This window comes from Tupaia chinensis, unplaced genomic scaffold, assembly GCF_000334495.1.
Source record: "Tupaia chinensis unplaced genomic scaffold, TupChi_1.0 Scaffold000361_2, whole genome shotgun sequence".
Classification (NCBI taxonomy): Eukaryota; Metazoa; Chordata; class Mammalia; order Scandentia; family Tupaiidae; genus Tupaia; species Tupaia belangeri.
The window spans coordinates 936,005-962,913 of NW_006159858.1; the positions used below are offsets into that span (position 1 = coordinate 936,005).

The window sequence follows — 26,909 nt, forward strand, 5'->3', positions numbered from 1 at the left end:
CAGGAGTGTGTGGTGCATTGTTGTTTAAATATCTAATTTAATGGTCTTCAGAAGACCAATAAAACATCTTATTTACTTTGTTTCTAACAGAGAAGAAAATTACAGTATAGCTCTTGACAGGAAAAAAGGAAGAGGTGAAGAAATGGAGGAGGAGAGACTGAAATAAAAGAGAAAGTGGAAGAAGGAGAGATGAAAGAAAGAAAAAAGGATAGAAAAAAGGTAGAAAGAAGGAAGGAAGAAAAGAAAAAAGAAAGAGAGAAAGAAAAAGAGAAAAAAGAAAAGAAGAGGGAAAGAAAAGGAAGGAAGAAGGATAAAAAGAAAGAAAAGAAAGAAGAAAGAAGAAAGAAAGAAAGGAAGGAAGGAAGGAAGGAAGGAAGGAAGGAAGGAAAAGAAAAAGAGAACCTGCAGCTGGCATAGTGGTTAGGTTGCTAGACTCACACATGGCAGACTGAGGTTTGATTCTTGGACTCCGTGGCTTCAAAATCACACAGGGTGTGTGTGTGTGTGTGTGTGTGTGTGTGTGTGTGTGTGTGTGTGTACATGTCAAAGATCCTGGGAGGAGAATGGAGAAGAGATTGCAGTATGGCCATCCCCCTAGGGGGTGATTTCTCGCTTTCCCTCTCACTGTCTCTGTCTCTCTTTGGTGAGCACGTGCTCCCTAAGGCAAAAACTTTAAAAGAAAAAGGAGAAAGAAAGAAAGAAAAAGAGAAAGAGAGAGAGAGAGAAAGGAGGAGAGAGGAAAGGGAGGAAAGAAGAGAGAAAGAAAGAGAGTGAAGGAAGGGAGGCAGGCAGGAAGGAAATATAGCCTAATAGCTATTTTGGCACAAATGTTTGAAATCATGTAAACATATTTTTATAAGGTCAGACTTAATTCCACTCTGAAACTCATCTGAATTATTTTTAAATCATCTATAACATTTTATTATATTTTATTCTCTCTCCCTGAGAAAAGAGGAAATAACAAAAATCATTCTAGATTCTTTTCCATATTTTATTTAATCATGACAACAACTTTGAAATATATAAATTATTAGCCCTCTTTTATGGATGAGGAAACCAAGCATCTGAAAAATAACCTAAAAAATCAGTAAGAAATAGATACTAGGACATCTCGTTCCCTCTGCGTACGCTCAACTTAAAATCCATTAAAGACATTTTTATAACCTTTTCTCTAAGGTGAGTTCCTATGACTGCTCAGTCCAAAGTTGCTCCGGAGTCTTCCTGGACTCCCTTAGTCCGCTGTTCGGTGTTTAAATGGGGTTATGCTCGTTAATGGTTAGTGAATAAGTTATAGTTCTCTCTTTAATTAATCATCGCTCTGCACTATTTATTACAGTGTTAATGGACTATTTTTGTAATTATTTCTCCATATGTGAACAGACACTTTAAACCTTTTAAAGTGTCACCAAAGAAGCTACTTCTAGATTCTTCTGGGACAGTTATACTAGCAAAGCATGGTGTTTTTTAAAGATAATTTTATTTTCTTTCAGAACTTTATCAGCGATGTCATACTTGGACAAGATTAGGGAAAAAAATGTGTTAGAAGAAGTCAAATGGTCACTTCATAAAATATGGTGGTCAGTAAGTGGATTCTCCTCAAGCATAAGATATTCTAGGACATAAAAAGAGAAGCGGTCATTAGGCGTCCACACTTAATACATACTGAATGTCTGCATTCTATGGCAGAAGGTGTAGACTGGACGATATACAGTTGCAGGGAGGCAACTGTAGATACCATAGACACTATAGCAGGGGATGGGGGCCTGGGGGTGAGAGAGAAAGGATCAGGGAAGAAACAAAGCCTTAACAGACACAAAAATGAAAAGCTATCTGCTGATAATAATGTATATGGTAATGTCTTTGACTTGCCTAATATGCACTGCAGTCATGCTGGGAATAACCATTTTGTACACTGTAAAACTATATGATGTACAGTGATTAAATGTAAATTTTAAAAATGTAAAAAAAGGAAAACAAAAAAGAGGCGGTATTTTACTGGAGAGAAAATGCAAGCCTCAGAATCATGCAGGCCTGGCTTTTAGGTCCTGACTTTCCCAGCAAGATTAAATTTGCCAGGTTCCAAACCACCTGTCCCTCACTGCACCTTTCACTCTTTGCTTCTGTCTCTGAGTTAGCACACTAATTCTGGACATGCTTCCAGAGGAACACTGTCACACCTATCCTCATGGGGCTTTGTGTCGCCTCCACCTGCCCATCCCTATCTTCTTCATGGCCAAACGGAAAGATGTCTAGTCTTCCCATTGCCTTTTAAAGAGTTCAAACCCACCCCCATCCTAGCAAGGCTATTGCTCATATCTTTCTAAATTATATCTGGTTCTATCTCTTAAAATTTATACCTTTTAACTCATTTTTAAATGAAGATCATACTCCAGAAGTAAAGCAAAATGTGCCTACTTTATATATGCTCATTCTTTAATAAGTATTTCAGATACAAACTAATATATTAAGCTTCATTCTCAGTTTCTTGACCTGGCATCCTCTTGGGTTATGAAAACAAAAATGTTATATACTAGTCCATTTAAATGTATTTAGCACTGTTTTAATTCTGCATTAAAAATCAAGGCCAGGACCAGCAGGTGGTGTGGTAGTTAAGGGGCTGGATTCCCACATGGCCGACCATGGTTCAAATCCTGGATCCAGTGGCTTGAAAATTGCTTCAGGTATATGTGTATGGGTGTTAAAAATGCTGAGAGGAGAATAGAATAGAAGGAATTGTGATGTGGCCATTCCCCCTGGTGGTGGTGATGGTGGTGGTGGTGTGTAGGGGTGTGTGTGTGGCGGGGTGATTTCTCACTTTCCTTCTCTATGTCTCTCTCTGGTGAGTGCCCATGCTATAAAGAAAAAACATAATAATCATAATCATAATAATCAAGGCTTCTGGGGACCAGCAATTGGCGTAATGGCTATGTTGTTGGGCTCCCATGTAGTCGACCATGGTTCAAGTTCCAGACCTGGTTGCTTAAACTCACACTGCACACATGTGCGTGCATGCCCAAGATCCCGAGAGGAGAAGAGGAGAAGGGATTGCGGCGTGACCATTCCCTCAGGAGGTGATTTCTCATTTTCTGTCTCTCTCTCTCTCTTTCTGGCAAGTGCACATGCCCTATAGCAAAAGGCTCTCCAAATAAATAAAAATAAAATAAAATAAATAATCAAGGCTTCTGTTGACTCGATAAACATATTTGTTGATTAGATTACTTGGGTTGATCACTGTGTTCCTATTGTCATGCCTCAAACTTTAAAGATGTGTGCAATAACTATATAAAAGCTTAAATATTGCTTCATTTCATCAGGATTCCTGAAAGTTAAGAAAGAAAATTAATTAAAATGAATGTTAAATCACTATTTCACAATTTATGATGACAACAATTTAATATTTTTATAGAGTTAAGAGGTTTCAAAGCATCTTCACACTATTGGATTCTCCACAGCCCTGAGAGTCAGTGGGTAGGTATTTATTACCCCCAATTTTTAAATGAGAAACATTAGGCTCCAATTTGCCAACATTACACAAACAGGAAACAGTGGAGCCACCAGTAGAATGCAAACACTCTGGCTCCCAATTCTCTTTACAGTTGAGGGCTTCTCTTCTTTACTATCATCTGCCAAGTTCAATCACCAAGGCCATAACGTAAACCCAGGAACCGTGAGGTAGCCACACCGGGGCTGTCTCCACACACGGCATCGTTGTTTAACAGGCGGTACAGATGAGTGCCATGAATTCGGAGGTAATGACAGTTATCTGTGAGCTGAAATAGTCTTGGAGGACAGATCACTATAGGAATAGGTTGGCTTTCTGGGCTTTGTGTTATCAGTATATTAAGAACAACTTGAGAATTGAGAGGAAAATTGGGATAAGAAATCTTAACTTCTACCTAAATGTGTCCTCCTGATCCCATTATTTTGATCTGTTCTGCAATTTTCAGTATTTGGAAAGATCTACAAGTTGTAAAAGATTACTTGTGACATGAATAATTCAGTTATTCCAAGTAATTGACAAAAAAAAAGAGCATAAACCCACTTTGAGATCTAGAATTCGGCAGTCTCCTTACAGAGGATAATAATGTGCACAAGGAGGTAATGAGGGTATAAAAACCATAAGGGACCTGGAAGGAGCTCCATCCGTATTAAGCTCCTTTCTCCTGCTCCTCTGGAGAAGTCACTGGTCTGCTCTCCACTCACAGTGTGTCTTCCACTCCTATGACTCTACATCTTTGCATTCTTTCTTTTTCACGTATTTACTAAATAATCAATCATGCAGTCCAAAAGCATATTTTTGAGTGCTGGCTACATGTTAGGCATGTCCTTGGTGCTGGGCTACACAGTGGCTAGGAGTCAGCTGCAGGTCTCAAAGGTTCCTGGGCAGTAGACATTGAACACAGTAACTATGATATGTCACAGTTCTGTGAAGGGAATACCCTGGGACCTATGTGATCAGAGAAGAATTTGTAACACACTGGCAGAGCAGATCAGGAAGGGCTTTCAGGGTTAGGGTTTGGGCTAGGGATAGGCGTTGGGCCAGGGTTAGGGCTAGGGTTACTGGAAAAAGTAATGCTTAGAATGATCCTTAACATTAACCAGGAGTGAACTCACAGTATGGAGGTTGAAGAGGTACAGTGTCTAGGGATTAGCTGCAGGTCAGCTATGCCTCTTACCTTATCATCTGATTTATCATTTTCAACACTCTTGGTACTTTTGCTGGCAAAGGCCCTTATCTTCGTATTAATTATTCACTCTCTTTTTTAAAATCTAGAATTAATGGAACAACTAGAAACATTTACCAACCTTTCTTGCATTCAGGTATAGCAGTTAAAGAAGTCTCCAGAAAAGAGAGGGAATGTTATTCTTTACTTCTGTTTTTATCCTAGTTTCCTGAAAAGTAGGTGTGTTGGTGATATCTCTAGCAATTGTCTTGGAGCATGAAGAAAGAACACGGAATGAATACAGGGAAAAGTGGAGTTATCATTTGGAAGGAGTATATCTGACAACTTTAAGGAGCTCATTTACCTCAGTAATTTTAAGTTTATTCATGATAGAGAACGTGTACGTGTGTGAGAGAGAGAGAAGATTGAGAGAGCGAAGCAACCTCGAAAGTGCCCTATCAAGTTGCAATTCCCTTTTCCCAGCTCTCCTGCACGTCAGTACCCCCGGCACGTGGTCATGCACCCAGCATGCTTCCCAACCACGATGGGGATCTTTACCACAGCAATGTGGCTTCTAGCAACAGCAGTTCAGTTTGCTACAGATTATAACACTAAGCTAAGTCTCTTATCAATATTTTAAATATAAGACACAAATAAATCATTACTTTGTTTGGGTCATATTGACTTGTTCTGTTATTTTTTTTTTCTATTATATGTACCTAAAGCTTACCCTACATGATCCACCAAGATCATTCTAACTCAAAATTATTTCATTCTTGGAATTTCTAAGACTCTATTCCACCCCTTAAACAAATAAATCTCTGCCTGAAGACAATCTTCAAATGAATATTTCACTTTTCTTGGATTTATATTATGCCTTTCCGACAAGTTATAAGCTCCCTGAGGGGAGAGCACTAAATCACACATTTGTCTTCGTCACCTCACTTTCTAGCAAGCTGTCTGGCACAGAGAACACTTAATAAATGTTCGCCATTGGATTATGACCCGATTCCCTTTTAGAAAGAATATAGAGAAGTTTTCATCTTTATGTAAAACTCTTCAGAAAGGGAAATAACAGTGTAAAAGAAAATGTTTTTTAGGAGGAAAGAAAGACAAAATCCAGCCCATGAAGTGATGCTCTGAGCTGCTATAACCTTCTGCACAGCTGAGAAGTTTCTTTGTTTGCTTTCTTAAGAATAGAAGTTACCAGCACAAAAACCACCTTCCAGTGAGAAATCAATCCATGTGTGAATAGAGCCTCCTGCTTTTGAGATTTCTGCCTGTGATGAAGTTTGATTCCTAAAATCACAACCTCATCATTGTGGAAACCACTCGAGCTAAATGTAAAATTATCTCACAAGCACTTTCCTCCCTTTCCTAATCTTTATCCCAAACGGAGAATTCTCAAGCACTTTCCTTTCTTTCCTAATCTTTATCCCAAACGGAGAATTCCTTTAAATCTGTGTAAATAACACATTTTGCCCCGTGTTTTAAATCTGTGTAAATAACACGTTTTGCCCTGTGTTGAGCCTCTTGTTTTTCCAAAATCTGCAGTGTTCTCTGCTTTGGAGTGGTCTGCCTTTCTGCAAACAGTTTCCCCAATTGTCCTTAAGACATGTGTATGTGGTCATTGACTGTTGGCAGGCGATTGGGGTAAAAGACAAGTGAAACTTAGGAAAAAAGTAAAGAGAAGTTACATTTTCATGTCAACCAAGGCACGGGGTGAGGGGATAGGAAAAACGTTTACAGTATCAAAAGAAAAAAAAAATCACATTTTAATTTACTTTATCTTTGCCAGTTCTGAAGTCTAAGCCGTTGTTCTTTCCTTATTAACTTTTAGTCTTCTGAGCCATTTTTTCCATTGTAAGCACTTTCTAAAAAATCATTTTCACACATTTTTCAGATACATCAATCCTTCCGGCATTCCAAATTCCTCTATGCACACATTATGGTACCCCAGCTCTAAATATAAAAGACTTTTATTATGTCCATTAACTATGGACATATGTGCTCCAAAAGTTTCCTGACACGCAGTCATTTGTGGTTTTTAATTATAAACAGAAAATATTCACTAGAAAAATAAAGAAGCGAGTCCATAAATATATCTGTATCCTTTTGCATTTTGTTTGTATATGATACGATAAAAATGACTGGATAAAAGACTCTCCCAGTTGCCAACTACAGGACATGAGCACACGTGTTTACACACACACACACACACACACACACACATACATGCATTCATATGTGCAATTAAACCCAAACATCATTCAGGACTCAAACATCTGTAATCGCAGGTACCACTGTCTTGTTTCCAAAGAAAGGGTATAGCTCTTCCTTAGATTCACCAAGTCTCACTCAGTGTAAAATATTAAATGATAAAAAAGGCAATGCCCAGTAAAATACTTGACAAACGAAGTCAATTTATTGAATGCGTTTTATTTTTAACAACCAAAAAATTCTAACAGCCTAACAATGCACATAAGTTAAAAATTAATTATCACTTAGTGATAACAAAGATAGTTGATTTACATGGAAAAAAGAACATTTACAATATGTTAATCCTTATTCACATTGTTGATACCGCAATAAAACACAATTGTCTTTTTCATTTCACAAAAAAAAAAAAAAAAAAAAAAAATAAGGGTGGGAAATTGTGCTTTGTCAAGAGGCACTACAAGAGAAAGTTTCTTCTTCCAAATAGATATTATATGACAGATATTGAATAAATAGACATATATGCATTGTAATTCGCAAAGATCTGGCAAGACCACAGGCTAAAATGCCCACAGATTCACTTAGAACCACTGCACACTTGGCAGTGAAATTAAAAAATAAAAGGCAAGACTTAGCATTGAAAAATACCTAATAAATTTTTGGTTGAAGTGTAAAAGATACCAAATGCGGATGCCATCGATAGATGAACCACCTTGTAAGAGCTTGGCAAAATCAGTTTCCATTATGTGTACAGAGTGACCTTCGGCAACAGTGTAAGAAGACAATTTGGAAAGAGTAACTCGGAGATCAGGAGGCAGCAACCACGGACTTTCTGATTAAAGCTGCAGCATACTACAGAGGAAGGAAGGATGGGCTCAGGGATTTCTGCAAACAACCATCCTTTTGCAAAGATATGTGACGCTCGTGTCAAGATAATTTTTAAAACATCATTATTTGAAAAAGTACAGGAAAATGTCCCTTTAAAAACTCCAGAGGTTACTGAGCAGCTAGAATTAGCTTGTATTGCAACATGTCTTCTCCCTGTATATTGTAAGTTCTGAGTTAATATCTACACATAGAGGTTTTATTTTTAATTCCTACCTTTTATACCTTTCAAATATATAAATAGTATTAACAGTTATATTACAATGTTTGTGTAGTAAACAGAAAATAACTTTCAAAGTGATATTGCATGAGGTCTTTGACAAGGTTGCATGAGAGCACAATGCAAAAAAGAAAAAAAAAAAATCCAACCATGTGGGACTGTTCAATGGCCATTTTAAAGCATGGATTAGGTTCACTAGGCCAGTCCTGAAGGTGAGGTCTCCTCTTGCAATTACTGTAAGGAAAATTGGAAAGTAATGCTACTGGTGTCTCTGATAGGAAGCTGAAGGAGATTAGGAGAACTATGGTAGATTGCGGCTTTAATGCTCATTCCACTAAACAGCCAGTCAGCATTAGTTCTGCTTTATGTAAGGACATCGCTATGTACGGAACTGGGAAAATGTTTCCTTTGACTACCAGTAGGTGATTCTGCTGAAATCACTTCACTTGCTCTATTGCCTGGAGCTGCACAATGATTCACAAACAGGTTCCTATTAGGGCTATCCTATCAGAGAAATGGATGGAGGCTTGTGAGATCAGGGACTGAAAATGTTTTGCTGGATGAATGGAATGTGTTTGAAGAAAAGGAAGCCCAAAGTGAAACAGAAATAAGAAATGCCTTTTGGGAGAGGAAAGAATGGAAATTTCAAGGGGAGCTAGCTCCTTTTGCTGGGCAGCAACTTCTTTTCTAACTTAATATTACATTAAACTATTTTCTATTAAAAAAAGTAATAAGAACTCTTAAATGAGCAGGCTTATTAATTTTATGATTTGAAGTCACAAGCAGGTAAATAAATTTCACAACAAAGTGTGGCTTGTACTATAAATTCCATATGCCTAACGTCAAAATGTCATTTTATCAAGAGTGCACTAATGGACAAGTTTTCTTTGCACTGGATTTCAGTTTTACCTATTTGCAATTCCAAAGAAATGCCTCTGTTCACTACAGTAATGAAAAATTGAATAACGGAACGTATTCAGCCATTTTATTGAGTCATTTTAAGTGTGCATTGTGTCTTTAAGAATAATTTGACTTGTATCATTTTAACATGCCCTGATTTTTTTTTTACTTTACTTTCTTCTTCCTTTCCTTCTTTTTCTTTCTTTCTTTCTTCCTTCCTTTCTTTTTCTTTCTTTCTTTCTTTTTTACTTTCTTTCTTTTTTTTTTTTTTTGGCAGTGTTGATTTATTTTTTTAAATACATACCTCAAAAATTACCCATTAAGCTGCCAGATAGGAAGCCATAGAATTAAAAAAAATATATCAGGGACAAACACAGAAAATAAATAGGAATTCAAAAATAGTCACCCCACCCTGAGAGCAGGCCGCCGTTTATCAAAAAGCCAAAGCAACTCACTGTGAAGTGGTTTTTTTAATACATAAACAAGTCTTTTCTTTAAGAATTCATTTCACAGTCTATTCTTTCAGATTGTAAAGTTCTCTGTCCCATGCAATTTTAATATATATATGTAAATATAGAGATATATACATATACATATACACACACGCTTGTAGCTCCCTTCGTATACTTCATAGGTCTTTTCATCCTGGAACTTGCCCGATGTCTCTTCCTTAAGTGCAAGGATAATGAAGGCAGAGTATCCTGTGATTATAATGACTACGATCCAGTCAATTGTAAAAGTGTAACACTTACGTGTCTTTGCCAAGGCGATGTCTGATTCAGAAATACTGAACTTATTCAGTCTATAGGTGTATCCTGTGCAACAAAGAAATGTCAAAAAGGGTAAGAAAAATAAAACAAACAGACATAAAAGATAAAAATAAAGTCAAAAAAATGTTTTAAAGAAACTAAAACAGAAAATCCTTGGACCGACGTATTGCTTTGCCTGGTAGAAGTTCACATTATCTCTGGTCGATTTCGGCAGGGGCCGCCTTGCCTTTGTCAGCATTTTCCTCCTCGGCCTCCACTTTGTACATCTCCTCAGAGCCTTCCTCACTGTCGTTCTCCTCTGACTCCGTCAGCAGCTCCTCGTCCTTATACTCGGCCACATCTACTGCTGAGCCCAGGTGCTCCTTCAGCTTTCCATGGTGCTTCACGTGGTACCGCTGGTTCTGGAAGAACTTGATGATAGTGTGTTTGGGGAGATCCAGCTGGGCTGAAAGAGTATGGATGGCTTCCTGGTCAGGGTACAGGCCTACATCATGAATAAAGCTTTGGAGGATACCCAGGGCTTCTAACGAGATCTTTGTGCGAGATCGGGGCTTTTTGGCACAACTGTCATCAGTCGGAGGGGGTGGAGGAGGTGCTTCTTCTCTGGGAGGGGAACTCTCCTTGGCTGGCTGAGACTGCTGTCTATGAAGGACCTGACAATTAAAAGGAAAAAAGATATAAACATTGGCTCACATGTTCATCTTTCAAAAGTCATCAGTCCTTTTAAATATGTTTTATCTATAGCGCTAAAATTGTGCTAGTCATTTGTAAGGTCATGTCTTTGGAAAGCTTATGAGCATTTCTTTTTTTTTGGAGAGGTTTTCACTATAGGGTGTGTGCGCTCACCAGACAGACAGAGAGAGACATAGAGACAGAAAGCGAGAAATCACCCCCCAGGGGGGACGGTCACGCCGCAATCCCTTCTCCTCCATTCTCTTCTCGGGATCTTGGGCACGCACGCACGCACGCACACGCACCCGGCGTGAGTTTTAAGCCACCGGGTCCGGGACACGAACCGCGGTTGACTACGTGGGAGTCCAGCGACCCACCCATTACAAGTATATGAGCATTTCTGAAGATTTAAAACCTTGTCTACAAAGCAAGGGGCTCATTATAGCCATGTTTGCTAACATTTTTCTCAGGCATAAAGAAGTCAAGTCATTAATTGTCCAACATCATTTGAATTCAAGCAACCTGACCTCAGAGTCTTCCATACCTTCACAACCAAAATATGCCACACCTCTCTGAAGGCTAATGATAAAGAAACTAGACATTGAGGGGAAGGGTGAGCTCTATAATCAGACATCATGTGTTCGAGTCCAGACTCTTCTACTTAGCTAGATACCCTTGGGCAAGTCACTTAACATTCTTAAGCTTCAATTTCATCATGTATAGAAGAAAGATAGGCAATTGACCTCCTAAGGATTTCTAAGGATTAAATTGCAAGATGGGTGTAAAGAACAGTGCTTGTCTTAAATGAGGAATTAGCAAACTTTTTCAGTGAAGGGCCAGATTATAAATATTTCTGGGTTTGCTGGGCCATAGTCTTGACTATTCAACTTTATTCAGCATAAGCAGATAAGAATGGTTATATTCCAGTAAGACTAGATTTAGCTCATGGGTCATAATTTGCCCACCTCTGGATTAGAGCAAACATCCAATAAACGACTGCTATTATTATCATCAACCTCACAATTATTCATAGAGTATCATCAAAGAATTGTCGATACTTGAGCCAGAAAATTCATCTTTTTTAAAATTAAGAACAATTTTTCTTTTAGTTCTGATTTAACCCCCCCCCCTTTTTTTTTGGAGAGGTTTTTGCTATAGGGCGCGTGCACTCACCAGACAAACAGGGAGAGACAGAGAGACAGAAAGTGAGAAATCACCTCCCAGAGGGGATGGCCATGCCGCAATCCCTTCTCCTCCATTCTCCTCTTGGGATCTTGGGCATGCATGCACACGTGCCCAGTGTGAGTTTAAGCCACCAGGTCTAGGACTCGAACCGAGGTCGACTACGTGGGAGTTCAGCAACATAGCCATTACCCTAACTGCTGGTCCCCTGATTTAATCCTTAAACAATGTTTTGTTTTGTTTTGTTTTAGAGGTTTTTGCTATAGGGCACGTGCGCTCGTCAAACAGGGAGAGACAGAGAGACAGAAAGTGAGAAATCACTCCCCCAGGGGGGATGGCCACGCTGCAATCCCTTCTCCTCCTCTCTCCTCTCGAGATCTTGGACACATACACACATGCGCCCGGCATGAGTTTTAAGCCACCGGGTCCGGGACTGAAGTTTTAGGCCCCCGGGTCCGGGACGCGAACCACGGTCGACTATGTAGGAATCCAGTGACATAGCCATTATGCCAACTGCTGGCCCCAACAATGGTTTTTAAAATAAATAAAAACTTCCGAATTAACTTAAGGATATAACTGTTTCCTAAATTAGGAATTTTAAATGACTATTTTATACTTATTTGGGTGACTATTCTCAGTATCACTATAAATTATTTAATCCTGTTTTTCACATACTTTCTGATTTCTGGTTTTTCAAAATTCTAAACAGTAAAATTTTATAGTGGCTAAAATTTAGGTATTTTTCTCTTATCTATACATATGCTTCACTTATTAAAAAAAAAAAAAAAAACAGAACAAATCATGGCGCCAACAGGTGGTATGGTGGTTGAAACACTATTCCCCCGCGGCCACCAGAGTTTGAGTCCTGGACATGGTAGTTTGAAAATCTTGCTGGGCGTGTGCACATGCATGCCTAAAATACTAAGAGAAGAACAGAAGAGAGGGGATGCACGGTCATTTCCCGTGGGGGATGAGTTCTCATTCTCTTTCTCTGTGTCTTTCTGGCAAGTGCATGCATTCTATGGCAAAACAACACAATACAACACAAAACACCATAGTGAGACAAGTTTACTTTTTTTTTGCTGCTGAGTCTGGGACTTGAACCAGGACCTTAATCACCACACCACACCAACTGCTGATCCAATAAGCTTACTCTTAGTCATCATAATTATTTCTTTAACACTATCTCCTTGCATGTAATAATTTTCCATTTTAATACTAACTTATAACTTCTTCAGCCTGACTACAGAAAGGCAGCAGTATTGTCAGAAAAACTCAGTCTCCACTATCCCCATACACCTGTGGAAGAAAGACTTTCTGGAGAAAGAAGAAAGGAATAAAATCATCACTAGGAACCTCTCAGCCACTACTCACACCTTATAACTGCAGCCACAATATATATAATGAAATTATAGGGCTACAATGATCATCCAATTAAAATGTGTTAATGTCAACTCCAAAGGTGAAGACCACATTTCCTATATTTGGATCAGTATCTAACTTTCTAGATCCTCCCAAGTCCTTTAATAATAATGAGCTTATGGGTACCAGTAGTTGGTGTAATGGCTATGTTGCTGGACTCCCATGTAGTTGACTGCGGTTCAAGTCCTGAACCTGGTGGCTTAAAGTCACACCGGGCGTGTGTGTGTGCATGCCCAAAATCCTAAGAGGAGAATGGAGGAGAAGAGATTGTGGCGTGGCCATTTCCCCTGGGGGGTGATTTCTTGCTTTCTGTCTCTCTGTCTCTCTCTGTCTTTCTGGCCAGCACACATGCTTTTAGAAAACATCCTCTCCAAAAAAAAAATAATAATAATAATAATCAGCTTACTTTTTTTAAAAACACACATATTTTCTTTTACCAGTTTTTCCTTTATCATGAAATCATTTTCTTATTAAAATAACAATTTAGGAACTAGCAGTTAGTGTAATGGTTATGTCACTGGACTCTCATGTAGACAACTGCATTTCGAGTCCCGGACCCGGTGGCTTAAACTCACGCTGGGCGCGTGTGCGTGTGTGCCCAAGATCCCAAGAGGAGAATGGAGGAGAAGGAATTGCGGTGGGGGCATCCCCCTGGGGGGTGATTTCTCGCTTTCTGTCTCTCTGTCTCTCTCTGTCTCCCAGGCAAGCGCATGTGCCCTATAGCTAAAACCTCTCCAAAAACAAAAAAAGAATAACAATTTAAACATTTTCCAGAGTTTAGGGGAAATCAGTCCAGTCAATGAAGAAGAAAATATGTCTAGTTACATTAAAGAAAAAGTCATACCACCATTCGTACCATCATTCCTACCTCTACTCTGTATGATCAATATGACCCACTTTTAGCTAAGCAATATCAGCATCAAAGCAAGTATGTAAGAAAAAAGTCTCTGCCAATCATCCTAGTTTGGGGAACTGTATGATGAAAAAGTACTTTTCCACTGATGTGAAAATGTCAGTCTTTCATAAAGAATTTAATCAATATTAGGATAGAGGTAGCAGTTACTTAAATAAGGTAATAATAAACAGAAGTTGGAACTTTTCAAATAGTAATCAATAATCAATTAATAATCAAAAGAATAATCAAAAGCAAATAAGAATATTTGTAAAAATAAGCTGGAAGTTGTTAACAAAGAAATCTAAAGCACAGGACTATAAAACAGTGGCATTAAAGTCCATATAATGTTGACCAATTAAAATGAATGTTCTTAGCATTTTCTTTACCACTTTCAACTAAGACTAAACTCATGTGGTCTGTTGTGGTAAGCTGGCATCAGCAAAAAAGTGAGAGCTCTGTTACTTCAACATCCTAATTATACCCGGCAGGGAAAGTAGAGCTGCATGGTGGGCTTGTGCTGCTCATGTCAGCTTTGATGACAGGAAGACATTTGCTCTGAGGCCATAACCTAGACAGGATGAATGTTGTAGTAAATAAATCTCTGTGTCAACAGGTGAGGATTTTAGCTTTGGATGAAAGAGAGAGACTGAAATTGTGTACAGAATACACACTCAAAGAACATACACTCAAGCACGAGTACTCCCTATTAGAGCAATTGTGTTAATTGGAAAACAAAAGAGAATTAAAATGCCCCATTTTCTAAATTATGCTTGCCTTCTGTAGTAAAAGTCAGCATAACGGTTCCATTTAATTGAATAATTAGATTGGTTCTTTAGGGGTTTTCCATTGTGCATTGGTTAGATTTAAAGAGATTTTCCAAAACTATCCTTTGAAGTTACTATAATCTTTCTGCATGATAGCATTTGTTCTCCTCTTTAGATCCAACCGATCAGCCTACTTCACCTCCCCTTATTTCTTAGAACTAAGCAGTGGCAATACATATGTACAGAGAAACCAAACATGAAATAGAGAAAGAACAGTAATAATAGCTACCACTCACGGAATGCTTTAACTGTGCCAGGCAGTTCTAATTTTACATGGATTAAAATTTAATTCTGACAGTTTCTCATGAAAGTGCTTGCTCTTTGGATCAAGAGCAAACTGGAAAGGGAACATCTCAGGAGAATCCTCTAAGTTGGAAATCATAAACACAGGGAGCTATCAGTCTGAAAAAGTAGGTTTTCAGGGGACAAAGACAATGTCACTGCCCATAATAGACCAGGGAGGTGTTTCTCAAGAGAACAAATAGCAAAAGAAGGTAAATATGTCATTTCTGGTCAGACAATATTTTATAGTGAGTTGGGCAGCGTGACAATATTTATGTGAGGAAGGTAAATTGATAGCTCTAACATCTTCTAACAGAGAAGAAAAGAGTCAAAAAACAGAATGACATAATGAACAACTGTAAAGTGAAAGTGTCTTACAAGTTACCAAAAGGACTGAGCTTTTTTTCATTGCATCACCACTTTTCTTTTATTATAATTCCCTTTCAGCCACAATATATGTAGTATTGGAGATTAGTAATTCCCAAAGTTATCTGTCCCAAATATCTTCATTCTCTCAAAATATTCTAAGTACTCCAGTCAGAGAGTTATTGTCTCTAGACTATAGCAAAAGAATGACATGATTTCCTCTCTAGTCAATTGCTAAGAATTGTTCTTAATATTGTGTAGTACATTCTTCCAGTGGTATAAGTACTCTGAGCAAAAATAGAGTAGAACTTAATGCTTGTAAGATGGTCTTCTCTAGACAGGAAAATCAATCCACACCCTCTTCATTCAGGGCAGGTTCAAGACATCTTTTCTTCATTTTCTCACATCTTTGCTAAATAATGTCGATCCTTTTAGCCTCTTTTTCCCAAGTTAGTCTTCTAAACTCCCACTTAACCAAATTTTAGTTTTGTTATCTGAATTTCTGAGTATGTTCTCAATTACTTGTTGGTTAACTGGAATGAACCAGATTGTCTCTGTCAAGTTTGGTCTCTGTCCTAAGTAAGTTTCCTGAGGGTCATGTCATTTATTCTTGATGGATGGACATACAACTAGGCTTGTTCCAAGCTCATTTGATGCTTCAGACATACATTTATGAGTAATTGCCTTTTTTGCATTTTTTAATATTTATAGTTTACAGGGCCGGCAGGTGGTGTGGTGGTTGAGGGCACTGGACTCCCACATAGCTGACCACAGTCCCAGACCTGGAGGTTTGCTTTCTCTCTCTCTCTCTCTCTTTCTCTCTCTCTCACTCTGTCCCTCTCTGGTCAAATTAAAATAAACAAGTAATTAAATAAAGTTAAATAAAATACTTATTTTTTAAAAATGTTATCATTTACACATAATTACTATACATCTTTATAGTGTATCAAAAAGTATTTTCCCTGGGACCAGCAGTTAGCATAATGGCTATGTCACTGGATTCCCATGTAGTCGACCGCGGTTCGAGTCCTGGACCCGGTGGCTTAAAACTCACACCGGGTGTGTGGGCGTGTGTGCCCAAGATCCCAAGAGAAAATGGAGGAGAAGGGATTGTGGCGTGGCCATCCCCCCTGGGGGTGATTTCTCACTTTCTGTATCTCTGTCTGTCTCTGTCTGTCTGGCGAGCACACGCACACTATAGCGAAAACCTTTCCAAAAAAAAAAGTATTTTCCCCAGCACAAATATAGTGCATATCAGTCACAACAAAGACATGACCATATACATTATCATCAGCAAATAACTTTTCATTCTTGTATAAATTAAGTATATTGTTTATTGCTTTCCCTGTTCTCCTTCTCCCCTTCCCCACTAGCCACTCCCTATTTCCCCTTCCTTCCTATCTCTAATATCTACAGTAGCCCTCCTGGCTATTATACCTTCCAATCTTTCTGTTACTGCTACAGAGTTCCGACATTTGGTATATATTGAGCAGGGACATATTAAATTATAAAAATCCACAATTCCAACAAGACAGAGAATGCCCTGCCAAATGAGGAGATGATGCTTTCTTCTAAATAGTGCTTCACATATTCAAGTTTTAGTTTTCTGAGATTTTTTTCTATAAATTTAGTTGAGCATCTTCTCAATGGTTTATGTAAAACTGCCTCAATCCATAAACTTCCAAGTTTCATCCTTTCTTCCTTTTTCAAAATAGGCTCAGTGGGGAGGAGGTAACCCACTGGTAGCACCTATTAAAACTAAACATATGCACACAATATAAATCCAGAAATCCATACTTATACTCTAAAAGGCATGCTCATAGCATTTTTAGTCATAAAATCTCTAAACTGCAAACAACCCAAGAGTCTATCAATAGGAGAATGGATAAATAAACTGTGGTAAACCACAATACAACCCATGTGGATAAATATCACAGACTTACTGCTGAGTGAAAGGAATCAGACATGAAAGACCTATATGACTCACTTTATTTGCAAGTCAAGAATGAGAAGAACCCCCAGTGAGAGATGTCAGCATAACGGTTATTTTTGAGTTTTACAGAGAGAAAAGGGAGTAGGAGACAGCCTTCTGTGATGTGGAAAATAGTCTCTATATTTGCTTTGATGTTGGCTAAAAGGATGTCTCAGGATCAGAAGGTGGCATGGTAGTTAAAGCACCGGACTCCCACATGGCCAACTGTGGTTTGAGTCCTGGAACTGATGGCTTGCTTTTGCACTCCCCCTACTTCCCAGTCTCTCTCTGGTCAAATTAAAGAATAACTAATTAATTTAATTTAATTAATAATTCTTTTTTAAGAAGAATGTCTAAAAAAATTACTGAGCTGTACAATTAAAATTATGCATTTTATTGTGTGTAAATTATACCATATCTTGATTAAAATGTTAATTTCTTTTTAAATGGGCCTACTAGTTGACCTTTATCCATCCTAAGATACAACCTCTCTCTTCATGTGATTTTCTGCAAATAGTTCTGTAAAGGTAGCTATACATTCTTTTTGCTCCTGGCCTTTGCATACTGAAGCCTGTCTATTCACCCCAGTCTTATTTTGGTTTAGATTAACTTCTTCATGATTAAACTTAATCTAGTTGACAAATTTATCTCTGATAATTTCTGTAAAAGAGAGTATTAAGAGATTTATTTAAAAGCCCCTTTCTTTTTTGTAGTTTCTGTTATTAATTTTTTCCATATCACAATTAGAGTTCATAGTAGTAAAATATCAAAGTAGCTTCAATAACAATAATAATATTGTAATAACAGTAGTATTAGTGTTAGTATTTATTTAAAGCTTACCATTAGCTAAATACTACATGCTATAAATATATTTATGCTATTAATATTCAGTAATACTAGAGATAGATACCTTTATCCTGCTTTCTTATGGAAAAATTGGAGTTCCAAGAGTCTACACAATTTGTTCAAGTTATATAGCTTCTAAGTAGCAGAACCAGGCTTCTATATGTTTTATTTTAATTTCTTTTTAATTTTGGTATAGGGCAAATGAGGGAGGAGGAAGAGCAATGAGCAAGCACCCCCAGCAGGATTGCCACACAACAATCCCTTTGCCTCCATTCTCCTTTAGGGATTTTGGGCATTCACACACCCATGCCTACAATGTTTTTCAAGCCACTGGTTCTGGGACTCAAAACACAGTCATCCAAGATCCCACCATCTTAAACACCATGCCACCAGCTTGCCCAAAGCTCATGCCCTTTAAAACTGTGTCCTCCTGCCTCCTGTGGGCAAGATTGTACAGAAAAAAAAGAACAATATCTCTAAAGCAGAGTAGAGAGACCAGAAATAAAATGTAAGATAGTAATAAGTACTATAATCAATGATAGAGCAATGCAGAAAGAGGAAAACAGTGAGAAGGGGAAATTATTTCAGATAAGATGCTTCAAGGAAGGTTCCCTACAGAGGCAGCACTGAAGCAGAGTGCTGAAGAAAGCAACAGCCGAACTGTGAAGTAGGTTTCAGACAAAGGAAATAGCAAGCAAAAGTCTGGGAGGCAAGAATATACCTGAAGGTTCACATGTTAAAACTGTGCCACCCAATACTGTGGCCACTGGTCACACGTAGCTCTTCCATTTACACTTCAATTCATTAAAACCAAAAAAAGAAAGAATTCAGGTTGGACTGTGGCCTTGTGTTTAAGGGAGCCAGATCCCACATGGCCTATTGTGGTTTGAATCCTAGTCCCAGTAGATTAAAAACATGCCGAGGTTGTGTGCATGCATGTCCAAAAAAATCCCAATGGGATAGAGAAAAAGAGGAGATGGGATCACGGCATGAACATGCTCCATTGGGGGTGCTTTCTCACCCTCATTATCTCTGTTTATTTGACTCCCTCTCTTCCCTCTGGCTAGTACACATGCCCTCTGGCAATAGTTTTAAAAAGGAAATAAAAAACAAACAAACAACAACAAAAAAATACAGTTCCTTAGTCACATTAGTCACATTCCAAGTGCTCAGTAATGCCACTTGTTTGATTCCAGATTGGACAGCACAGATGCAGAGCATTCCCACCATCACACTGTTGAACAGCTCTATTCTAGAAAAAAAGGGCAACTGAGAGGTAGCCAGGTCAGAGTATTAGAGCCTTCAGAAATCCATACTTATACTCTAAAAGGCATGCTCATAGCATTTTTAGTCATAAAATCTCTAAACTGCAAACAACCCAAGAGGCTATCAATAGGAGAATGGATAAATAAACTGTGGTAAACCACAATACAACCCATGTGGATAAATATCACAGACTTACTGCTGAGTGAAAGGAATCAGACATGAAAGACCTATATGACTCACTTTATTTGCAAGTCAAGAATGAGAAGAACCCCCAGTGAGAGATGTCAGCATAACGGTTATTTTTGAGTTTTACAGAGAGAAAAGGGAGTAGGAGACAGCCTTCTGTGATGTGGAAAATAGTCTCTATATTTGCTTTGATGTTGGCTAAAAGGATGTCTCAGGATCAGAAGGTGGCATGGTAGTTAAAGCACCGGACTCCCACATGGCCAACTGTGGTTTGAGTCCTGGAACTGATGGCTTGCTTTTGCACTCCCCCTACTTCCCAGTCTCTCTCTGGTCAAATTAAAGAATAACTAATTAATTTAATTTAATTAATAATTCTTTTTTAAGAAGAATGTCTAAAAAAATTACTGAGCTGTACAATTAAAATTATGCATTTTATTGTGTGTAAATTATACCATATCTTGATTAAAATGTTAATTTCTTTTTAAATGGGCCTACTAGTTGACCTTTATCCATCCTAAGATACAACCTCTCTCTTCATGTGATTTTCTGCAAATAGTTCTGTAAAGGTAGCTATACATTCTTTTTGCTCCTGGCCTTTGCATACTGAAGCCTGTCTATTCACCCCAGTCTTATTTTGGTTTAGATTAACTTCTTCATGATTAAACTTAATCTAGTTGACAAATTTATCTCTGATAATTTCTGTAAAAGAGAGTATTAAGAGATTTATTTAAAAGCCCCTTTCTTTTTTGTAGTTTCTGTTATTAATTTTTTCCATATCACAATTAGAGTTCATAGTAGTAAAATATCAAAGTAGCTTCAATAACAATAATAATATTGTAATAACAGTAGTATTAGTGTTAGTATTTATTTAAAGCTTACCATTAGCTAAATACTACATGCTATAAATATATTTATGCTATTAATATTCAGTAATACTAGAGATAGATACCTTTATCCTGCTTTCTTATGGAAAAATTGGAGTTCCAAGAGTCTACACAATTTGTTCAAGTTATATAGCTTCTAAGTAGCAGAACCAGGCTTCTATATGTTTTATTTTAATTTCTTTTTAATTTTGGTATAGGGCAAATGAGGGAGGAGGAAGAGCAATGAGCAAGCACCCCCAGCAGGATTGCCACACAACAATCCCTTTGCCTCCATTCTCCTTTAGGGATTTTGGGCATTCACACACCCATGCCTACAATGTTTTTCAAGCCACTGGTTCTGGGACTCAAAACACAGTCATCCAAGATCCCACCATCTTAAACACCATGCCACCAGCTTGCCCAAAGCTCATGCCCTTTAAAACTGTGTCCTCCTGCCTCCTGTGGGCAAGATTGTACAGAAAAAAAAGAACAATATCTCTAAAGCAGAGTAGAGAGACCAGAAATAAAATGTAAGATAGTAATAAGTACTATAATCAATGATAGAGCAATGCAGAAAGAGGAAAACAGTGAGAAGGGGAAATTATTTCAGATAAGATGCTTCAAGGAAGGTTCCCTACAGAGGCAGCACTGAAGCAGAGTGCTGAAGAAAGCAACAGCCGAACTGTGAAGTAGGTTTCAGACAAAGGAAATAGCAAGCAAAAGTCTGGGAGGCAAGAATATACCTGAAGGTTCACATGTTAAAACTGTGCCACCCAATACTGTGGCCACTGGTCACACGTAGCTCTTCCATTTACACTTCAATTCATTAAAACCAAAAAAAGAAAGAATTCAGGTTGGACTGTGGCCTTGTGTTTAAGGGAGCCAGATCCCACATGGCCTATTGTGGTTTGAATCCTAGTCCCAGTAGATTAAAAACATGCCGAGGTTGTGTGCATGCATGTCCAAAAAAATCCCAATGGGATAGAGAAAAAGAGGAGATGGGATCACGGCATGAACATGCTCCATTGGGGGTGCTTTCTCACCCTCATTATCTCTGTTTATTTGACTCCCTCTCTTCCCTCTGGCTAGTACACATGCCCTCTGGCAATAGTTTTAAAAAGGAAATGAAAAACAAACAAACAACAAAAAAAAAATTACAGTTCCTTACTTACATTAGTCACATTCCAAGTGCTCATACAGTTCCTTAGTCACATTAGTCACATTCCAAGTGCTCAGTAATGCCACTTGTTTGATTCCAGATTGGACAGCACAGATGCAGAGCATTCCCACCATCACACTGTTGAACAGCTCTATTCTAGAAAAAAAGGGCAACTGAGAGGTAGCCAGGTCAGAGTATTAGAGCCTTGGCATTTGACTGGCAAGGAGATGGAAAGCCCTCACAACGAACTGCAGTCAGTCATATAACCTGACCTGGCCAAAAATAGAGTATGACTTAGAAACTACTATTACTAGAGAGACAGGAAAATACTCACATGTTCACACCCTAAGGAAGATAAACTCATCTTGTAATATAATATGTTAGTGGACTTTGTGATACTATGATGAAGTAGTATCACAAATAGTAATTTTATCATGGAAATAAGTATGCATTGGTTCTTCTATCCTCAAAAGAATGGTTACTTTACATTTAACTGATGACTTCCCCCTTTATCCAAGGTGCTAGTCACATCTGAAATGAATATCTTTAAAGAAGTCAGCCTTGAGTTAAAAGAGTAAATAGTATATCCATTTATCAAATATTTAGGGAGTAACTACAAATGGACCTGATAATTTACAAAGCCTTTTAATACGGAGTTCTATATCCAACAGTTAAAAGTTGATGAATAAATTACAGATAGAACAAATAGAAAGTTAAAAGTCCAATATGTTCCTTTATATGTATTTGTTGAAATTTTTCTGGGCTAAAATATAACATATGTGTATGTAATAGACATGAAGATGATGAATGAAGAAAAAGAAGTTGTAAATATATTCAAGAAAGACACCAACTTCAAAATAAACTCGAAAGATCCTTGCCCAGTTACAAAATATAATTATAATATGTACACATGTTGTTCCTCTGCCTTCAAAACCAAAACTTTCAAAAACAAAAGGACCTAATGGTACCATGACAAAAGTTGACTAAGAAAGATAAAGCAGCTCTTCTTAAAGCTCTCAGTCTTCAAATAGATTTTGAAGGCCTCAATGAAAACCAGCTGGGAGCCATGTGTAAAATATAATGGTTTTTGCCTGCAGGGAAGGAAGTGAGATTTTGAATGATTAAGTTTAGGAAAGTATATAATTCACTGTATCATTATGGGGTGAACTGGATTACTTATAATAAGCCAAGACTTTGTGGTCGTTTTATATAGAGAAAATGAGAAATTATTAAGGAGGTGAATGTATAGGGTGGTTGATCCAGTATAGTAATAGGATAAAAGAAAGCTTCCCAGGTGGTCACAACCGCTTGTTCATGACAAAGCTCTCTCCTCACCCACAGCGTCAGGTCCTGAAGGGCAGGGCACATCAATAGGAAATGAGAACATGAACATCTGTTGATGACTTTTGTCTACATTTATTTTGGATAATATCAAAATTACTTTCACTTGTTTAATTTCACCTCTGCTATGACAAAAGTCTACATAAATAGTTGATCTGGATCTACCTCCTAATCTCTTTTTTCAAAATCAGCATTAGAGACCATTTATTTTGGCTTAAAAATTTAGCCAGAAGAATTTAGCATGAATGATTAATGATTAATGTAAATATTAATGTAATTATCTTCTATCTACATCACCTATTGAGCTGTGAGCTACATACTGGCCTACCATATGCTTGGCACACAATAAGTGCTTAAATATCTTTGTTCTGTGACACTGAATTAATTCTAAACTTACCCTTCTTTACTTTCAGGCCAGATATTATTTCTATTCAGCTGTTATTTTTCTTGCTATAATTTCTTTTTCGAAAAACTATGTTTAAAAACTAAAGAAGCTATCAGTAATCAGAGGGACTGACATCTAGTGAATATCTGGGAATAGGAATATAATTTGTTTTCTTTTTTTAAAAAAAGAAATTTCTGTGTTAAATTCTAAGGCATTATAGGTGGCATCATATAGAAGCTGGAAGAAGTTTGGGAATCACAAAATCATGGTTTGAATCCAGGTCCTAGCCAAAAAAAAAAAAAAAGAGCACAACTCACTAGCCTTGTGACTCCTCAGTAGGTCACTTACTCTATGGGAGCCACAGTAGTGGCTAATCTATAACATCTCCCTTGTGATATTAGAAGGATTAAATAAGATAATGTATACGAACTACTTAGCACGATTCTTGTCATAAGTAAGGTTTCAACTAGTAGCTATCATACTTTTAAAAATGAGAATGATTTAAAAATAAGTCATATAATGCATCATTTTTACTATTGATATACTTATTATAAAAATCAGTAATAATTCAGAAATTTGTCTACCCTTCTTAACACCAATGATCAACAGATCTACAAATAGCTTTTCTGATTTCTTTTACTCATGCACTTCATACATCTTTGTTTTTAACATGACACTATAACACATGATAGTTGGCTCTGAATCATTTGCTGCACACAATTGAGCTTCAAGGTCATAGTCCTGTTCAAGGTAACACCTTCTATACATACAGTCTGGCATCCTCTTAAAAAGATATTCTTTATTCAGTGGTTCTCTAAGAGTGGTCCACCTACTACTGAGGAATCCTTATACCTCAGAAAGATGTCTAAGACATCAAAACTATTTTTATAGCAAAGCTAAGACATTATTTACCTTTTTGACCATGCTGAGATTTGCACTGATGGCGCAAAAGTGACGGTGGTAAATTGCTAGCCTATTAGCATAAATTAAGCCAGTGGTATTAAACTATGCTATTAATAGTAGTTGGTATATTTGTCATGAGCTTATTGTAAAAATAACACCACTTTCATTTAAGAATATCCTTGATGAAGTAGTAAAATTGTATTAATTATATTAAATCTCCAGCCTTGAGTGTACCTCTTTTTAATAATCTATTTGAGGAAATGGAAATATGCATAAAGCACTTGTGTAATATACCAAAACACAGGTGGTTGTCTTGAGAAAGAGTATACATGTGGCTGAACTGCACATTGACTAGCCACCTCTGTCATGGAATTTCATTTTTAGATGAAGAAATAATATGTAAACTGTGGTTATTCCAATTCGGTTATTTGGCAGACAATTTTCTAAAAATGAAGTAAGCCTGTCACTTCAAGAAAAATCTTACAGTATTTGTTGCCAATGATAAAATTTGACCTTATGAACAAAAATTAGAATTTTGGAAAACCAGTAGCTGCCAACACAAGCATAACAGCTTCCCAATAGTTAAAGACTTTTCTGATTACATTGGTGGTGATTTAACAAATGTTTTGGGATTTGTTTTTAAACATGTCATACAATGAAATGTGTCAACATTTAAAAGATCTGCCTAAGTCGGTAAACTAATATTTTCCAAATGACCAATGCATGATGTTACAAGGTGATGAATAGATAAAAGATCCATTCTTAGTGCAAGGCAGACCAATGGATTACAAGGTAACAAAGTATGAGAAGTTCACTGATACAGTTTCAGATTCAATTCCACTTTACAAGTAACCTTTAAGAAACTACCACTTGTAGAAACTGCTATAGTATCTGGGACCAGCAGATGGCGTAATGGTTAGGTTGCTGGACTCCCACATAGTTGTCCACAGTTCAAGAGTACACAGTTGCTGGACTCAATGGCTTAAAAGTCACACTGGGTGCATGCACATTTGTGCACAAAATCCTGAGAGAAGTATGGGGAAGAGATTACAGCATGGCCATCCCCGCTGAGGGGTGATTTCTCACTTATGCCTCACTGTCTCTCTGGAGGGCATGCACCCTATAGCAAAAATCTCTCATAAAATAAAAAAAGAAAAGAAAAGAAAAGAAATTGCTATAGTATCAAAGACCATAACAATTATCTGGAAAACCTATTAAAATATCACTTTCTGGGGCCAACAGGTGGTGTGGTGGTTGAGGTGCTGGTCTATCACATGACTGCTATTTGAATGTTGGACCCGACAGCTTGCTTTCTTACTTTCTCTCTCCCTCTCTCTCTCTCTCTCTCTCTGTGTGTGTGTGTGTGTGTGTGTGTGTGTGCGTGTGTGTGTGTGTGTATATCTCTCTCTGATCAAACTTAAATAATAATGGATAAAATTAAATAAGTTTTTTAAAAATCACTTTCTTTCCTTATATTGCAAGAGGATGTGTACACTCAAAAGAGAGAAAGAGAGAACCTCTCAATAAGGAAGGTACGATCACACTACAATAATTTTTCCTCCACTTGTCCATCTCATTAGGATTTGGAGTATTCACACACACATGCCCAGTATGTTTTTAAAGCTGTTGGGACTGGGAATCAAACCATGGTCAGCGTAGTGGGGTGCAGCTCCCTCCACTCCATGCTTAACTGCTATGCTATGGGGCTGGTCCTCTCTTTCTTTTCTAATTACGTGTCTGTAATGAGGCTTGATTTTTGGCATTAACTTCAACCAAAACCACATGTTATATTAGATAAATGCAGAAGCAATTATGAGAATCCAGTTGTCTTCTATTATGCCAGATATTAAAAATTTTTTGCAAAAACATATAAAACATTGGCATGATTCCTTTTTTGTTTTGGAAATATATTTTCCTAAAATATATACCATTTACATATGCATATATATTATGTGTGGTTATGTTTAAATTAGTAAACACTTTTTAAATTTCTCAGGATTAATTACAAATATATAGCAATATTGATAAATACAGCACATTATTGGGGTCCTCAACAGTAAGAGCAAGGGGTACTAAGGTTTAAAAAAAAAGAGTTTGAGAATTTCGGTAATACATAAATCAAATCAACACATAGCCCCATCTTCCCCTAATAATAACCAAACACTCTGTTATAAAATTCAAAGTGGATCTTATTATTAAAAATATCCTTACTAGTGTCAAGTCACCTACCAAAGCCTTAGAGGAAGGAGGGATATAGGAGAAATTATACATGCATTGTACTTCGTATTTATCACTCAAAGACAAATTTATCACAGGCAAAGCATAAACTTCTCTTCACACAACTCAGCACTATTTCTAACTTCAAATGATGTTACTTGAGTTGGGTCTTTTGGTTGCAATTTCACACCCTAACATTACAAGATTTATTAAAAAACCATGGTTTAGTTTTGTTGCTTTTTTTGGATTATACAGTATCCTAAGGTCAAAACTCAGAAAATCTGTTATTAAAAAAAAAAAAAAAAAAAGTATCCATGAAGTGATGACAAATTGCAGACTACAGGTGTTAGATTACATTTTGACTCCAGGCAGGTTTAATATAAGTTAGTTTCCTTTTACAATTGCTCATAGTACGTACAGCTATGGAAGGGGATTTTTAAAAAGAGAGAGAGAGAGAGAGAAAGAGAATGAG

General features: G+C 37.4%; 1 protein-coding gene across 1 annotated transcript in view; it reads right to left on the reverse strand.

Moving 5' to 3' along the window:
- Positions 1-9,127: 9,127 nt before the first annotated feature.
- Positions 9,128-26,909, reverse strand: part of SATB2 (SATB homeobox 2) — a gene marked incomplete in the record, with an annotated part of 229,944 nt that continues 212,162 nt past the window's right edge. Inside the window, 1 exon segment of the mRNA XM_027773618.1 lies at positions 9,128-10,309. Coding sequence (XP_027629419.1) covers positions 9,848-10,309 — 462 coding nt within the window.